The sequence below is a fragment of the Ambystoma mexicanum genome, chromosome 1q (assembly GCF_040938575.1).
Source record: "Ambystoma mexicanum isolate Mex_15411 chromosome 1q, UKY_AmexF1_1, whole genome shotgun sequence".
Classification (NCBI taxonomy): Eukaryota; Metazoa; Chordata; class Amphibia; order Caudata; family Ambystomatidae; genus Ambystoma; species Ambystoma mexicanum.
In genome coordinates, this window is record NC_090922.1 from 847,383,284 (window position 1) to 847,402,693 (window position 19,410).

Below are 19,410 nucleotides of genomic sequence, written 5' to 3' on the forward strand. Positions count from 1 at the left end.
TGTCGTAATTGTGTTTGATGTTTTTAAATATATGGACAAATAGATGTAGTATATGAATTTAAAACTATTGATCAGCACTGAAATCGGCACTTTGTATGATTTGTAGCAAGATTCAGTTGTTTTTATATTTGTATGTGCTTTTATGATATTTTATTCTTACTGAAACAAACTCTAAGAAAGAAAAGTTACTTTTGTTTGTCCGTATTGTGAAAAATTACCCAGAGACAATACATTTGTTTGCCTGCCAAATCACAGTATAGCCTTACTTGCATTACAGTTTATCATTTAAAAACTACAGCTTGCCATGCAAGGTATATTACTCCATGTTTGACTTCAGACCCAGACATTAAATTGAGGATGGTAGAGATTTCAGCAGCAATAAAGCTATTTGATTACACTCTTGAAGAAAGGAGTCAATGGTCGTAAACATGCATTCATGTTTTGTCCGATCTTGAGGGTCATGGGGAAGGTGCCTTGAGTTAGGGAGCTGTTGATGATTGTCAAGTAGGAGAGAAGTGCTTCAGATGGAGGAGTCTTGAGTAGAGTGACTGGGAGGATGCCATCTGAATATAATGTGGCCTTGGGGGATTCTATAATGGCAGTGAGGTCTTCCATAGTGAGAGTCCTGAAAGTCGTCAAGGAAGTTGAGGTTTTGTGAGATGGGATGTGCAGTTTCTTGTCAGTTGTAGCCTTGGTGTCTATTTGTTGGCGGATCATGCTGATCTTACTGATGAAGAAAGTGTTGATGGTAGTAGATTTCTCAATGAAGTGTGGCAGAGGGTTGATGCAGTGTTTGATGGCTTTGAAGAGGGCTCTGCTGTCATTGTTGCCTTGGCTATGGTGTTTGGGTAGTAGTTGGCCTTGGCAATGGTGATCAGTCGTCTGCTTGTAATACTGAGTTCTTTGAGTAGGGCGAGGTAGGATGTACTACACGATTTTTGCTGAATTTTCTCTTGTTTTCTGATGGTTCATTTGTTGAAGTTGAGTTCTGAGTGTACCAGGGTGCGGAAGATGTAGGCTTGAGGGTGCATTGTTTGATTGGGGCGTGGTGGTTGATGTTGTTTGTGAGGGTGTTCAGTTCTTAGAGGAGCAGGTCACAGTCCTAACTGTCAAACCAAATTAACAGAACCAAAAAAGCAATGTCTGTGGTCCTTTGAGGTAACAGAAGCTCTGCAGTGAATGGATAGTCAATGGGTGGATGGATCCCTATGCTTAGAAGCAGAAGTCAGGTAAAGGGTTAGTTTGGTGAAGTCCTGGCTTGAGCAGGGGTTCTGGCCCTAGACCCTTTCTAACCCCCACAGGGCCAACCAAGTTCTGCCCTTTGCTGCTTTTGGCCCTTGGCTTCAGATGCCTGTGGTGGTTGCCCAAGAGAGACTGTATAAGGGTGGCAGGTGTCACATGTTCCTCTGATACCCAGGCACAGTGTTTCAGATGGCTTCCACACTTGCAGGGAGAGTCCTGGGTCTTCTAGGTCCATGGAACGTCATTTTGTAGACAGGACCCTCAAATGGTACACAGGGTCTTCTGGCAAAGCAGGATGTGGCCAAGGAACAAAATACAAGCAAAAAATGTTATTGAAAAACGAACTGCCAGATAGTCAGCTGCTACTCTGGGAGCAATTCACAGTGTTTGAGATGGCTTTAAAACGTGCAGATAGAGTGATTGTTGTTGTATTCCCCGGGAATTTCGTTTTGTAGGTAGCACTCTCAGATGTACCATGGGTGGATGTTTTGGTTTTAATGAACCTGGTTTTTGGAGTCATGTATGTCCACCAGTTTCATAGCTGAGTTGTTGAATAATCATAGGAGGACTGGGTCTTCCCTCTGGTGGGGAGGACTGTGAAGTTTGCTTCTAGCTCATTGACCCAGAAGCTTTTGAAGGAGCAGCGCTGAGTGAGGGGGTGTATAGTCTGACCTTTGTAGGCTGTGGCCAAGTAGGTGATCGACAGTTGAATGGTGGCATGGTCAGACCAGTCAAGTCGGGTATGGTCTGTGCAGGTTATGAGAGGGGGTGATGTAAAGACTACATCTGCGGTGTTGCCTTTGTTGTGTGTGTGGGAGATCACAATTTACTTAAGGTCCATGGATCTGGTTAGTGCAAAAAGCATGCTTCGAGAATGGTTGTTGGCATGAGACTTCGGGATGTTAAAGTCTCCAACTAAGATATTATTAGTGTGTGCTAATTTGGCAGAGGAAATTAAGTTGGAGATTTTGGCAATGAAAGAGTCACTTCTGTGAGCTAGTCTGTGGATTAGGTAGAAGGTGATTGGTTCCTTGTGAGATAAATGGAACCGGCAGGCAAGTGACTAGAACAAGCTTTTTATGGTAGAGCAGAAGGTGGAGCATGGCTTATCGCTCCTGTGGATGATTGCAACTCTGCCTCTTGCCCTTCCTGATAGGTCAGCATGCTGGATGCATTAGATGGGGGGCAGGAGAACCTCAGAACATGGGGGAGGTTGGGTTACACCATGTTTTAGTGATTAAGCTTGCATCAACATTGTTGTTGAATGAGATGAGGTCTGCAATCTCTGCGGTGTGAGTGACTGCTAAAGGATCATTGATCAGCATGAGGGAGTGTGTGGAGAAAGGAGACACATGGTGAGGTCTTTTGGCAGGTAGTAGTAGTCACTACTTTGTAGGTGAAATCCAGGACAGCGGGTCTGACCCTTGGCCATATCAGGCCCTAAAAGGAACAACAAGTTGAGGTCCTTGTCTTTTTCTGTCCTTTGCTGAGGACACTGCTGATGAAGCCCATGGAGGATTGGTGAAACTGGTAGTGAGCAGAGCAGTTGAGTGGCAGGACTTAGTCACGTGGCTAGCAGCCTCCTCAATGCTATCTGCCAGGAGCTGGCCTGGTGTCCTTAAGTAGCTTCCTGGACGATGCAAAACCTGGTGGTGGGGGGAGCAACAGAGTTGCAGGACCTGGTTACATGAACATGACTAGCAGCCTCTTTAATGCTTTCTGCCTGGAACTGGCCTGGAGTACTCAAGTACTTCCTGAAAGGAGGCAAACCTGGTGGTGAGTGGAGCAGCTGAGCGGCAGGGCCTGGTCATGTGAACAGCAGACTCCTCAATACTTTGCTGTTATCAGTGGGTAGAACAAGAGATTGTCTCTCTTTTGGCTGATATGAGCGGAAATCAGTTAAAGGTTCCTTTGCAACCTTTATCACTTGCTCCTAACAAGGCCTGGATTGTGCACTGGTTAGGCCTTCATCATGAGTTGGGCAGATTTTGTGCCTGTATTACTACTGTTTGGAGTATTTATCATCACTACATGCCGACATCCAGCCATCCTGCCCCATTACAAACATAGTGCAGATATGGCGGAGCAGATAATGATTTCTTGAAATACTGCATGCTGTATTTCAGGAAATCTGTATGCATTATTGTTCCATTTTTTATTAAGACATTTCCACCCTCATTTGCAAGATGGCAATTAATTGTTTGGTTGGCACCTAGGAATCACTAGGTTTTGGGCAGACATTGAAAAAATACTTAAAGGAATTGATTTTTGTGCAAATTGTATTGATGCTGGTATTTGAATTAAAATAATGAAATTGATGATGTATATTAGATATGGTCTATCACATTGAAACTATTAATGGAAACTGTATGCATGTATTAAAAGAAATCATATGCATTTACTCTTGTTAATTTGACATGTTTTGTGTATATCTTGGATTTGAATATGTGTAGAAAGTTTAAATTTAACTGCATGACACTAAGAATAAACACACAAATAAATAATACACATCTCAGATTATACCTCTACTGTACAATGTTGCTTTACTACACAGAAGGGACTTCACTGCTACTTCTGTGCAAGGTGGTGAGAATGTGGGAATCAGAGATGCACCCCTTTTGGCAGCCCCCCTTCAGATTAATTTTCCTGATGTAAAGGAAGGAGCTAGCTCATCCCTTTGGACCTATGTTTGGATTCTGATATCAATCCATTTAGCACCCCTGCCATTGTGCAGACCTGTCCCCGTTTGGGGGTTGCAAAATGGGCTGATTTTCTACTCCTCTCCCTCCCTTCCCAGCCTCTCCACAGGACACCCCTAGACCCCTGCCTTTTCCTTAGCCACCCACCCCAGCTCCCAGTCATATTATGGGGGTGTATCCCCCCTCCACTCCCAGCACTACCAACACCCCTCCCCCCAGCTCCCCATGCTTCTCAGTGCACTCCTCCTCCCCCCTGCCTCCAGTGTTCACACCTCTGCTACTTGCCCGTCCCGTCTGAACCTTTTCAGTGGCCATGTGGTGTACACTCATCCTTTCACAAAATAAAATGGAAGCTTTGTGTTTTTTTTTTTTTTTTACAATGCTTAACTCGACTTTATGGTATACTTTTCAGGAGGTATTTGAACTCCTCATGAGGTAATATTTACAGAATGCGGTATTCGTCCAGAATAGTGTTTGCTGTGAATCTCTTGAGCAAGATCAGAGGGCAAGTCAAGACAGGCAGTATGTGTATGCACGCGCCATATTTACCTTGTTTGGTTACTTTATAATGAGGCACCAAGTGTTCTTATTCCTTTCTTTACATTTAATTTGTTTAACTACCATTGCTTTTTCTATAATGTATTTTTTGTACTGTATTTTGAAGATCCTTGTCGTATAATACAAGAGGCTATGGATCAACATAATTTAGAATTGGATGAAATTCATGAAGACAGCATTGTATACCAGAATGGAGACTTCATCGGCTTTAAATGCAAACCTGCATTTTTTGAAACAGGACCACTTTTGGGAACTTGCATTCAAAACAAAATAACATATCCTACGTGCGTACTTGGAAGTAAGTGTATTATACCTATTTAAATTCCTGTACTTAATAACATAATCATCTTGGTTGTCAAAGAATATTCGTTATTGTCAGTCTTTGAACACTTTTGACAATGTTAACATGTACCAAATATGTTAATTTGAAAGGTTGATATTTTCAGCCAACCAAATAAATAATTTTAAAAAAGTAACATTATCTGCGTGCGTACTTGGAGTAAGTCTATTTTATCTATTTAAATTCCTGTACTTAATAACATATCCTATCTGCGTACTTGGAAGTAGGTCTATTCTACTTATCTTAGAATCCTTTAATTATAGATTGAAGAGTACCAATATTTCTTCAATACTATTCTTTATTGAAATATCAGCAAGTGAACCCTTCTGGCTGTTAGTCGGAGTTACAATGAATGTGGAAGTGTTTAGGATTCAGCAGTGTTTCACACTGAGGGGACAGCAACCATATTAACTATTTTAGGTCTTGCTAAAGTCAGCCAGAGCTATTGTATTTGAGAAACACCAAAAAAGGGCTCTGCCAAAAAGCAGTCACATGATGACAAAAGATGTTGCACCAGTATTCATTGGTTTTTCGATGTGCCTACAGCACACCGAGGTGGGAAGGTAGAAGGTACAAGGAACTCATTCCCCTCCTCTGTACCTGAAACCTTTTCGTGTATTCTCTGAATGAGTCAGCGATCGTGCAATACATGACCCTGAGCCCACTCGGTCATCCTCGAACCCTGGGAGTTTGAGTGGGTGCGTTTATGGGTAGGACAGGAAGGACTGAACAGTTAACTTTTTCACCATCCTCCTCTCTGAGCCAGGTGCATTATGAACATGTGGACAGGTGAATTCTATATATTGAGTAAGTCAGAGACAATTCTGGAGTGAGAAGGTCGCGCTTTGAAGTCAGTAGAGAGTGCAACGATTTTGCAGTTGGGGACTGGAAATTCAAGGAAATTTCTCTCCCGATAAGGATTTATCAATCATCTTTGTCATTTGCCATGCCTAAAATACTGACACCACCTTTAACTACATTTAACACATCGCACTATGCTCCTCTGCTGCCAGATATGGAACCACAATGTAGGGTGATGTGTACCACAATGTAGGGTGATGTGTGCTGGTCTGAAATACCCAGAATTGAAACATGGACTTTACTGCACTACTTTTGCCATGGTGGTCTACTTGAAAAGCGCAACAAGCATATGGACTCTCCAGCACAACGTTCCCCACAACCATTGACGCTGGTCCCTGGTAAGACTAGGAATCCATATCTGCAATGCTGATCCTTCCTGCCTCTATGATGTAGGATATCATACAGAAAGCAATTTATTCTCTTTTCCTGCACTGATACTTTGCAACTGTTGGTGTTGCAATACACATTTCATACTTCCCGATGATGTCATGCTGAGTCCAATTAAGTCATAATCTACATCTTCCAGGAGGCCACGTTTTGAGAACATGTGAATTATGGAGATTGATTAAGCACTTCCAAAGCTTTCCTGAACTAGGTTGAAGCCGTGATACGTTAAATCATGAATACCAGGAGAAGGAAACGTCTGCAAAGCAGCTCTAAATTAGCAATTTCAGACACTCTTTTTCCAGCAATTCGCCATGTCCTCTGAACCCTGAACAAAGCAACTCTATGTTTGAGTGTGTGTTGTTCTTCTTCTATTTTTCTATTAAACTTTCTATTTGGAAGCTAGTCTTTGCTGGGGTCGCTCCACTAAATGTTTCTTACTAGCTGCTCTTGGAGTCCCAAGGCCTGAGGCTTTATTTAGAACTCGATGGAGGCTGAATGTGGAACTCTCTAATATGGAAGCTGTTCATTGAATCCACAAGACCTAGAGTTTGAATGCAATCAGCCTTGCTTGACTGTGCGGTAACAGTTGTCAACTTTGCTCTCCATAAACTGCATACTTTGATGTAATGTTTAACCCGAAAGTATAGTGTGGTTTTATATTATCTTAAATGCATTTGTTAAGCATAATACAATCACCACGTAGAAGCACTTTGGTGCTGAAACAGTGGAGGGAGAGAAATAGAGGAGGTGAAGATGTTTAACTCTACATGACTTAGACGGAATGGAAGGACTTTCCACACAGTAGGAGCCAGAGAAGAAAAAGAATGACCGTCCACTTCTTCTATCTGATTCTTGGGATGATCAGCAGATGGCCATTTGTTGATCGCATAGAGGGAGCAGGTTTATATAGCATCAGGTTTCCCAACAGGAAGTTGGTCTGGAATGATGGACAGCTGTATGTGCCTGATAGAAGCTTTGAAAATGAGTTTCATCGCTGGTAGCTAGTGTAGCTGGTCTAGAGCTCAGGTAATTTATGTTCTGCTGGGCAGCTTTAGAACAACCTCTGGTGCAGCACTTTGAATCAACTGCTGTCAATCCAGCACATATTGTGGTATGCAAGAATATGCTGCATTTTAATAGCCCAAGAAATGAAGGCATTGATCAAGGTGACCCTATGAGAAAAGGAAACAAGTGGGATCAATTTCTTCAGGGAGAATAGTTGCCAAAAAGAAGACTGCTTTATTGTATTTTCTCTGGTAATGACTAAAGCTAAAGATTGAAGTCCCAACAATGGCCTACAGCCACATATCAATATCTACGTTTCGGATGCATTAAACATATCAGGCCTGCTAATGGCTGATATGCACGTGACAATTAATGTGTAACCCTTTCCTGGTTCCCGTCAATGGCAGGAAGAATCTAGATAATCTGCTGGATGAACTTCCCTTGTGTCATTTGGTTCTAGTGAAAGAAAAACTGCAAGTACCAGAAAGCATTTTATTAACCATCTTTGTGGTACTCTGCTGGATCAGTATCACATGTAACTGGGGAATGAAAGAAAAGCAAGGCTCTCAAGTTGTTTTATGTCAAATGTGAGATTTTCATCCAGTCCAAATCTCGTTCTTTGCTTTCTTGCTATTTATAGCACCTGTCAGCTACACTTCTTCATGTCACTTTTTTAATCGGACAAATCGGCCACATTACCCACACCGCTCAGCAATATTTTGTCCTCAATGTATTTTTGATACCTATCATACAAAGAAGTTTGAGACAGGTTCATCATTTCACCACTGGGTGACTCCTTGCCATTCAACTGAGGTGAAAGCCCCTGCATCTTCATTTGCTGGCTCTGGCCACACGGGCACTGTGAGGGGGAAGAGGATGTGGTGACACAGGTGTCCCTTAAAGCAGATAGACATTCAGGTGCCAGTCACTATCTGTAGGAGAAGTGGCTCTGGGGTTGAAAGCCTACATTAGATATATTAATTATAAGGCTTCAAGCCTGATTACAGCCTTGTCAGCTAGATTGCCCCAAAAATAGTTTTGTGGCATAGTGTTATTAATGTATGAATTATTCAGTGTTTCTATGAGATACAGATTCTCAGAGACGAAGTTCTGTTTCTCCCATTGGTGTAATCTACACATACATACATTAATTGGTCCACATATTGGACATACAGAAGAAATACTGGGTCGGCAGATGCAGGGTTAGAAGCTGTTGCAGTGTCCATGGGTCATGACAGATTCAAACTTCAACTCCCAGCACCTGAATCTGCATGCACTGACTATGGCAACAAATCAGAGGTCACTCACTGAGACAAAGGGAAAAGGGATATTCAACCTATGTCTCCCCAGAGGTTGTGGAGTATGGTCCCCATCAGCCCTACTCAGCATAGGCAATAATGAGGGATCATGGAGGATAGTATAGTCAATAACACCAGGTGAACCACAAACTGTAGACCAAAACATTATGTCCTAAGAATATGGTATGTGATTATGTACATCAGGTATAGGGATTACGTTCATGAATTACAATAGTGTTTTTTTCTGATCAGTTGCCCCTACATATGTTTATTTACAAATGTGAACAGTACAACATTAAAGATTGATTATTTATAGACCAAAGTGGGAATTCTGAGTTAGTGCCCCTATATCAGTTTATTTCCATGTAAATACATTACAACATTGAATGCTGATAATCAGTAAACCAGTGATGAGGAGGCGGCTGTTGCAGTAGTCCACCCTGTAGAGGACCAGGTATCTAGAGACGTTGAGCTTCTGGGGGAAGGTGAGGAATGGTAGAATGCCTGAAAGTGGGTCTTCTTTACAAGCTTCAACATGTATGGAGTAAAGGAGAGAGAGGACTCAAAGATTACCCCAAGCTTTTTGGCCTCACAGGATGGTGAAAGCATAAGATCCAAAGAGGGCGGCCAGAGGATAGGAGGAAAACAGAGCACAGGTGTATCAATAAGAAGGATCTCCGTTTTACTGGCATTGAGACAGAGATTTTTAGCCACACACAATGCCTGGATGGTGGTCACACAATCAGAGATAAAAAACAGAGAGTATAAATTAGTAGAGGGGAGTTTCAAAGAAAGCTGTGTGTCATCAACATAACACGTAGAATTAAGAAGAGAAGAAGGAGATCAGGTGAACCAGAGTGATGAGATAGATATTGAAGAGCCACAACAAAAGGATTGAACCCTAGGGTAAGCTGCAGGTAGAGAGTGAGGTGGTGGAGTAGAAAGGCCCAGTTGCAGCTGGGAAGGGTGCTTAGTGAGGAAAACAGGTTAGCTAGTCCAGTGCCCAGTCCGTGATGCTAAAGGTATCCTTTAACCGTTTAATGAGGATAGAATTGTTGACCGTGTCAAAGAAGCACTATCCTCAATTTTCCTATCGTAAATACCATATACACTTCAATTATATTATATAATTTCACCATTTTACAAATACGGTACACTCCCCCTATAGTACCTGTAATAACTATACCCATATTACTAAATTGTATGTGGCCAGTGGCCAGAACCAACACAATAGAATTAAACCATATAACAAGAATGTACAATACACCTTCAAATAACAAGACTCACCAAGACCCCCCTCCCAATAGTGTCCACAGACAAAATAAATAACGGCAGACACGGCAGCACCTGCACAGCTTTTTTCACCTATTAAAAGAGCACTCCCCCACCATTTCCAGGTCCTCCTTCGTCCAAAAAATAAACCCAAATATATTTTTCAGACTTCTTTTCCTCACTGCGCTGTCCGCAGACAAAGGTCATGATCCACCCATCCAATATGGAGACCATTTCTAAAATTATGACGCACCCCATATTTTCAAACATCCAATTAGCAAGCACCTCTCTGCACACTTTGGTGACCATTCGTCAAACGACGCCAAAGTTATAAGCTGCAAAAAAAGTACTCTTTTTATAAGTTGAGCAACTTAACCAAAGATATTTTCACCATTCATTATATAAACATTTCTCATGTACAAATATCACCATTTCTTATTTTGACAGACATGACAAACACACTTTGTGGCTAGAAGAAAACTTTCCCAAAGAAGAAATGAGTGAAGATAAAATCTCTAATGGGAAACAATACATCTTTCAATATAAAAAAAATATTAAAATTTATGGAGATCTCATTGAAATAATGATGTCTTCTTTTCTTATAGTACATACAAACCCCAACTGTACAGAATGAAATAATGATATTGTCTTCAAAATTGGATGAACTTAGCGATGACTTTAAAGAACTTTTAAATTATGTTAAAAATAATTTTATTACAAAATGTTGATTATCACTCTCCTACTTTTACCTTTCCTCTTTCCCCCAGCACTCGCCCCAATCAAATTCATAAAACATAAATCAAAGACGGTTTGATGAAACTTCTCTCCTTCCCCAGGAGGGACTTTATTAAAATTCCAAACTCTCCCATGTATGTTTCCCATTCTGATACCCTATCCCTTTCATAAATAAATGTATTTTTCTACTATAAATATATTGTATATTATTGTGTAATAAATTCTTCTTTCTTTTTCAAAACCCCAATCAATAGTCTGTGAACATCTCAACCATTTGGAGGGTCAGTTTTCACAGTGGGGCACCCACGGACTTCGCGCCCTGTCCGTGCATGTCTGGTATTTGTATGATGAATTTTAAATTAGTTCACAGCCAATGCGCCCATTTGTGGAAATACCCACACATTCTCCCAGCATCTCCCACCCGCCGATGTCCGCTGACACATGCCGCTGACGTTCCACAGATGTGATCATGTCATCGTGCTTGTGCGGCATGCCAACGTGTCCATGGAGCGTGCCAGTGACCGCGGATGGTTTGAAACTGCATTTTCGGCCCATCTAGAATGTTTCAAGTTGAAAGTTTACCCTTCCAGAGCTCCTAGATCTAGTCTTAGTTCATCTGTCAACTTTTTCCAAGGTCTATTTTCAACTCGGTAGTCCGCAGACAGTTGCAAGGTCTGCAACGGTTCCTCTGAATGTACTCACCCATTAGTTTTAGTCATTCTCAATCTGGCAGACCAGACTAGAGCATCCTTTGAGAGCTACTTCCAAGAGACTTCCAGGAGTTCAAGAATGGCAACTCTCATGACCATCCCACCCTACCAGGAGCCACCAAGAATATCACCAAGTGGAGGACCTGGACAGGGGATCAAGCGCAGTGATGTGGAGGACGATGAAAAGGAACAGGAAGATGAGGTACAGGAAGTTCCTATCTCCAGCACCATGAGAGAGTCATGGGTGTGGCAGTTCTTTAAAACCATTGGGGGTGTACCAAAAGCTCAGGCAGCCAAGGTTGAATGCATTGAGTGCAGGGTAATACTCAAATGCGGACAACTTGGGCAGTTCTCTATTGTGACCACCACCAAGCGACACCACAGCTGCTCTAAGAAAGGCTATTACTTTCTCAGGGAGCAGTAGGTTATCTTTCTCTACCCCATCTTCCTCAACTGCTCCTACCACCACACAGGCTACTCCTGTGGGGCAGAGGATCACACCAGCTGCCTTACTTGCCATACAGAACACTGTTGACCCATACCTTTTCGAAAGTCCCAATATTCTGTTTGTACTGTAACACACCACTTTGCAGGGGGGGGGCAGTTTCAGAGTGCTTTTGAGGCCGTGGTCAAGGAGCACGAAAAGCACTGCCACCTAAAACACTAAAGGCATGCCCAAAATCTTCCCCTGTCCACCTGCCCCTCCTTATCTATGGTTGGCGCCCCTTCCCTCCCATCCCTCCTCCACCTTACCTCCTCGCCTCTTGTACAAAAACAAAATCCCCATAAAACATACAAGTCAGAAATACAAAAAAAAGGTTCCTTTAGGACCCTCCTTTCACAGTTAAAAAATTGAACTAAACATAAAAATCACAGGACCTTTTGCAGTCTGCATGGTCTGCAGACAGTAAGAAAGTCTGCGGACATCTAGAAAATAACAACCGTGGAATCGAGAATTAAAGTCATTTAACTTGTTTTTCGTTCAGAAATGGATGCTCTTAAAAGAACCTTCACATTTTTTTCTTGTTTTGTTTTATATTTACTACAACAATTGAAAAAATACTTCACAACATATTTCACGAGTTCACCAAAAAATGTCAGTTCATTTTGGATATTCAAAAGAAAAATCTGATTTCCGACATCAGTCAAATGCATTGCATCGCCTGAAAAAATATTTGCACCATCCAACTTGATATTGGCGTTGCTAAAAGATGCCATTCTTAAACCAAAATAAAAAGCACATACACCTTTATTGACATGCTCTATAGCTTCTTCCATTTTATAACAAAACAAGTTTGGACGTCTCCATAATTGACTTTCATGGATTTAAAAAAAAAATTGTTGCAGCTGGAATCAGTCCATTAGGCTTTTCAACACGTCCTTTATGGCAAGCTGCAAAGATCCTGCAGTCACATAGCCCAAACTCTTGCATCCACAATACACAATAATAATATCTGGACGTTTAAAGTAAGCCATACTCTTACAAAATGGTAAAAAGTTCGTCCACTTTAATCCGCAATCTGCATACCACGAAACTTCCACTTCTTCCTATCCAATAGTGGCAGAGATGTCACGAGATTTAGTATAAACCTTCAATTAATGGATCTAAGAATCTCCCACCATAAACACTCTCTGTTTCTTCATAGCCGTAGCCACAGCCATCTTCACTACACACAACAAACAACATTCTTGATATCTTGCACTCCTGTACACTTGAACTCCTCTTCCACAACCACAAAACCTGATTGGCTAGTCCCCCAATGTTCTGTTTCCATGCCAGGCATCCTTAAAAGATCCTGGTGGCATGTGTGGGTCTGTGGTCTACCACGGGTCCGCGGACACTGTAGCACCTGCAGACTTTTGTTTACACCTATAAAAACAGCTCCATATCAAATTTATTTCAACCACCCACCCTTTCCAGGCCCTCTTTCGGCCACCAAATAATCTGAAATCTGTTTTCCAGACTTTTTCTCACTATGCTGTATGAGGTCAACAGTAATGTCAGTGGATTCGGCAGCACCTGCAAACCTTTTTCTCACCTATAAAACAGCTGAATATCAACTTTATTCTACTCCTCCACCCGTTGCAGGCCCTCTGTCAGCCACCAAATAAGCCCAATGTGTTTTCCATACTTTTTCCTCACTGCGCTATCCACGGATACCGCCGGCTGTTCGCGAATCCAACATGGCAACGAATCCAAAAAATATGACGCAGGTCACAATTTTTAACATATCAGCGGGTGAGTACGATGTACGCGGGCGTTAAGCTGGACCCTGATTGGTCCAGAGGTGTCAGTGGACTCAAATCTGGAAATAAGTCTGCTGACCTGACCCAGATATCGCTAGATCTTTTTTACCTATTTTGTCTATTACTGGACGGATTTACACCAAAATTTACAAAAGCATGCACTTGGACCAGATTGCCACTCCTCGCGCAAGTATGGTAAAATCTGTCCAGCAGTTTGGGCTGTAGGCACGCGCAAAACATTTTTTCCATTAGGCCTATGAGGATTTCAAACATTTTGGGACCCCCCCAATAACTTTGCCCTGCCTGGCAAAACTGTATGAAACTTTGTGGAATAATTCTGAAGGGGGGCATAAAGTATTTCTGCAGAGTTTGGTGAGGATTCGTTCTGGGGTGGCAAAGTTATAAGCCACCTAACATGTGCCCTTTCGGCACTGTAATATTGTGACCCAATATGGGTTAAAGAACTTCTATTTTCCCAGCGCTCTCTCAGAGCTATGAGAGACCATTTGTTTTGCCTTTTGCTGAATTGCATAATGGTATTCGTAGTCTACTAGTCAAGATGGAGAGAATAATGCCACAACTGTACACTTTTTTGCTTACCATAGTTCTATAAAGATTTATATATTTGAGTGACACTATGGCATGTGTCCGTTTCAAGTTATCTTTATAAAACAGAGTACTGTTGAAAACCAGATATGGGGCTCAGGAGGGGAAATGATGAGAAGGGAAGTGAGTCATGAGTATCTGCCCAGGATGTGGCAAGAGAGGTTGCAATCCTGGCACTGGTGCAGTTATTTTTCCCCTGGCTATGGCTGCTTTTCAGTAGAGGACACATGTGGGTGGACATCATAACTTTTTTTTATAGGTAGGACGCAACCCCTTGTTTTTTTTGAGTTTGGCAAGCTTGCTCAAGTATTTGGCTCAGGAATGTACTCAGGTTGTCATGTTCTCTGTGCAGACACTTACCCGCAAGACCACAAGCACCTGTCTCATATTGGGATTTTGTTTTCCAGGAAATATTTCACTACAGATAGCTAGGTTTAAAAGGTGAGCACCTCTTAAACTTTGAAAGCAGATTTATTGGAACATTTCCTCTCTCAGATTATTGTTCTGGTGTTCTTTGTTTTTTTTAAAAAAATGCAATGCAATTTTTTCTTGCACACTTTTTATTCAGCAAAATCAGTCTGTGATTGATGAACATCTTTGAGCAATGTGTTGCAAGTGTTTTAAAATATAGAGTGGATACGGCCAAAGGCCATGGATAGTGTTTTAAAAAGGACAGTTGCCACAGCCTTTGGCCATGCCAACAGGCATGGTCTGATAGTATTCTAAAATGGATCGGGGGCAAGGCCATGGCTAGTGGTCTTGTAGTCTTGTAGTGATATAAAAAATACAGAGGCCATGCCCACTGACCATGGCCAAAGGCCATGGCTAGTAGTTTAGGAGTGATTTAAAAAAATAAGATGGGCATGGCCAGAGGCCATGGCTAGTGGTCTGGTAGTGTTGTGAAATGGACAGCGAGCACAGTTGAAGGTTTGTTTCAAAAGTGACAATTCTCAAAGCCTGCCATCTTTTAAACATAACAATACCACCATCAAACAGCTCAAAATCAGTGTGAAATTGATTAACTTCTTTGAGGGATGGAGTGCAAGTGTTTTAAAATATGGAGTGGGGACCACAAGCCAAATGTCATGGCTATTGGTCTGGTAGTGTTTCAAAAGGGACAGTGGGCATGACTAGATGCCTTGCCCAATGGCAATGGCCAAAGGCCATGTCTAGTTGTCAGTTAGTGTTCTAAAACTGACAGTGGGCATGGCTGAAGGCCATGGCTAGTTGTCTGGTAGTGTTCTAAAATATACATGCCATGGCAAAAGGCCACGGGCAGTTGTGCAGCAAAAAATGAATGGATAACAAAACCTTGGAAAATCAAGGGAAAAATGTTAGTTGACGGAACATTAAGGTGAGAAAAACAAAACTACAGAAACTCAGCTAAAACCACCTAAATGTCACACCCACTGTTGTGCAGGCTTTGACCACAATGATGACATCACGGATGACATTACTGGTGGCATCAGCTATCATCTCACCAGCGGCCAGAGCAGAACTCCTGCACCCAGACACAGTTTTCTTCTGGTTTATTGATGGTCCTTCAATTGCAGACTCTGATCTTGGACAGCTGGTGCTGTCTCAATGCTGGTCTCTATGCTTCTCCCCATGACGCCACTGCATCCCTGCTCTGCCCCTGCTGTGGGACTCAGTTTGTCCTCTATTGTCATTTAACTCTCCTACTCCATTTAATCTCACCCTGGGCAGTGGAATACCACTCCAGGGGGCAGTGGGTCTCCTCTACCTCTCACTCTTTCATACTTATAATTCAAATATTATCTTTTACCAAACTACTATAAATGAAAGCTTCACAAGTACTGATATGATGTATGTGTAGCTGCTGACTATTTCTCACAATATGCTCATCATTATGAACTATCATATCACACCCTATCATATCACTACGCTTACTCTCAACTCTACACCATCACACAATTAAAGGACAGCTATACCCCTCGATAAATTTGGCCTAGCTACTCACATATGAACACTACCCCATAAGTACATCATCACTCTAATAAAACGCAGCTATATCCCATGACAAACCAGCCTAACTGCTCACATAAGTGCCCTACAGGCCTAACGCAGCCAGAGCCCAGACTAGGTGTCCACCCACCAGATTGCACACATTGAACTGACGTCCCCACCACTGCACCTAATGCTAGGATGCAGCTACCATCTGGCTATTACATCATCTGCACACATAGCTGGTACACCCACGCACCCTATGACACAAACCCTCTCTACTCTCTCCACTGACCTGGACTGCGGTCCCCAAGGGCGTTCAACCGACCAGCATTTTGAGGTCATACCAATGATATATAGAGCGCTAAATATATTCAAAATAACATAACATAACTATTCTAAAATGCAAAAACCACACATGTAGAAACGTAACGGTGATCTAAATATGTGAAAGTACCTACAGTGATCTTATGTCTGATGCCATCATTTAAATAATCATTGTTGTCATATATGATGTTAATAGTGATGGCACCAGTGATGTCATCAATGATGCCATAAGTGATGTGGCCAATATATGACCACAATGAACAATGATGACATTACAGTCAGCATTACTTATGATATCACTGATGACATCGCTGATGACATCACTAATTACATCATCTATGACATCACTGATGGAGTCAATGATTACATTATAACATTAACTGGTTATGGGCAGTGGCAATGATATTTGGCCACGCCCACTGTATATCTTAACACAATAAGGACCCACTGTAAACTGTGATGTCATCATTGTGGTCATAGGCTGCGCAGCAGGGGGCGAAAAGTTAAGGTGGCTTTAGGGCGTTTCGTTGCATTAATTTCTCAGATTAAAGTCCTGCAACTTAAGTTTTTTCCTTGAATACATATATATGTTCAAGTCTGTATATATGTATATATATGTTATAATGCAGCGGTCACCGCACTATAGATAAGGTGCATAGCTAGTTCCATTGGGAAGCCAAAAATGTAATTGCTAATAACATTTGATTTGCAGGACAGTATTAGCTGATATTTTGCTAACAAACATTTTCTGACGCCCGTAAAATGGAAATTATGGGAAAGATTTGTAAAAGTATTAAAAAGTTATTAAGAATGCAAAAAAACCACTGCTTTCAGCCTACTCCCATTCATTTTCCCATAGAGGAAAAGTCAAAACTTCTGTGCAGCGCAGGACGAAAACCACTGGACGGAATTGGACCAAATAAGAAACGACTTGGGCATGAAGTGCTGACTTGATTTCTGGTAGTGGTCTGGAGTTATTCCATCCAGTAGTTTTTTAAATATTTGGTGGAAACGGGATGGTCTCTTCTAAAATTATAGCTGCATATTTCCCATGGTGCTTTGAAGGAGAGAGGCTAAGAGGCTTTTCAGAAATTAAAAAGTAGCAATTTTTCCTCAAAACTCTATCACTAATAACTTTTGACTTGCTCGAAAGAGTTGGATGAAACTTTCAAAACAAAATGTGAGTTAAGGCCCCCCCCCACAAACTGCAAATATTGGGAACAACATGTTATAAAATGAAAATGTTATCAAGAAAAAAAAACAACACAATATCACAGTTTTCAGTACATTCTTTTTCCCAGAGAGAAAAAGTGATGTTTTTTAACAGCCTTATTGCAAAAAATGCTTGGCAGATCTGGACCCAAAAATAAACAATTTGGTCTCAAAGCACTGACATAATTTCATTGACTGGTTTTAGGTAAATTCAGCCAGTAGTTTTTAAAATATTCGACAGAGAAGGGCATGCCCCTTGCCCCTTAAAACCTTTATATTGGCCTTCCTGCTTTTTACAGCAGAGAAATTGAGCAAGGCTAATAGCCTTTGACTTGCTGGATAGATTTCGATGGTTAAAAAATGAAAAAGTTATTAAAAAAACATAAAAACGTAGTTTTCATCCTACTCCCGTTCATTTTCCCATAGAGAAAAAATGCAGTTTTTGAACAGCAGTAGGATGAAAACCGCTGGGCAGATTTGGACCAAATAAGAAACAATTTGGGCACAAAGCATTGACATCATTTCTTTGATTGGTTTGGGGTAAATCAATCCAGTTGTTTGTAAAATATTCAACAGAGAAATTGGGGTGTACTATGTTCCTTAAAACCATTAAATATATCGGCCTTGGTGCTTTGCAGCAGAGAGGCTGCAAGGCTTTTTTTTGCTATACTTCAGAAAGAGACTCAAAACTCTTCTCTTTATGTAGTCACTTCTGTGGCAACACTAATTGCTTTGAACGACAGAGCTTAGATGGCCTGCGATAGGCGCTTTATAAATAGCAATAGCAATCACATCAGGGTAGAGGTCGGGTTGGCAAAGAAGACACCATTTGAAGTTGGGGATTCAGGGGTGAGTTGGGGAGTCGTTTAGAGATATAACATTTTCTACTTATCTGGAGAAGACTGCTTGTATCTCGTGAGATTACAGCAGGAATGCCACAAGATACGCTCAGAATAAAATGTGTGTCGCACAAGCGATGAGTGATAGGGTTTAATGGAAGAGAGTTAGGTAGGGAAAAAGCAATTGAGTGGAGTGAGGGGATCTGGAAAACACAGGGGGCACATGTTGAGATCCTGTGAGGAAGTGGAAGACTTTTTAATTCTGAGCAATTTTTCCTGTTACCATGGGAATCCTCGAACCGCCACTCTAGCTCAGGAATTTCTGTTATTGGAAAAATATTACTGTGAAATTATCGTCAGAATAAGGAGTACGAAAAAAGGTTTAACATCTCCAGTGCTCACATCTAATGGGCAGGGGGCAATGCGTTTTTGGTAACAAATTAATGGTGTGACATAGCCAGTGGCCATGGCTACTGGGCCCAAAAGAAAGATATTGTTGCAACATGCACAAAGGCCATGGCCAAAGGCCATAGCTAGTGAGACCTCAAGAAACCTTGAAACATGGTTGGCCGTGGACACTGGCCATGGCTCAAGGCTCTGTCTAGAGAACCCTTAAGAAAACTATTGTTACATGTACAGTGGTCATGGTTGAAGGCCATAGCTAGTGGGCCCTCTGGAAACTAAGCTATAGTAATACCCTTGAAATCAATTGAAAAAACATTAGCTAAGAGAGAGTTAAGGTGATCAGATGTAATGAGACAAAACCCCTGAAATTCGGCACTTGCTTTTCAATCAAGTCAACCTCAGAGAAGAAAATGTGTCTCACGAACCACAGTGATAGGGGGTAATGTTGAGGAGAGGACCAGGGAGGATAAAAGCAATTGAGGGGAGTGGGGGAAGAATGGAAAGAGGAGGGGGCCACTTGGTGCATGCCCATGAGGACAGGGAAGAGTTTGGGATTTTCAAGCATGTTCGGGGAATACCGGGTGAATCCTGAGGGCTGTTGTATGTGTAGTACATTGCTATTATCAGCGGAATCCTGTAGGAATGTGGAGAGGGTGAAAATAGAAAGTAATTTTAAACCTGCAGTGATCACAACTTCTAGGC

The 19,410-nt window shown here is 41.7% G+C and overlaps 1 protein-coding gene across 1 annotated transcript in view; it reads left to right on the top strand.

Annotated features, from left to right (window-relative positions):
• LOC138537904 (complement factor H-like) overlaps window positions 1-19,410 on the top strand; it is a 763,015-nt gene that overhangs the window by 651,664 nt on the left and 91,941 nt on the right. Inside the window, exon 11 of the mRNA XM_069641488.1 lies at window positions 4,606-4,797. Coding sequence (XP_069497589.1) covers window positions 4,606-4,797 — 192 coding nt within the window. The remainder of the gene's footprint in view (window positions 1-4,605; window positions 4,798-19,410) is intronic.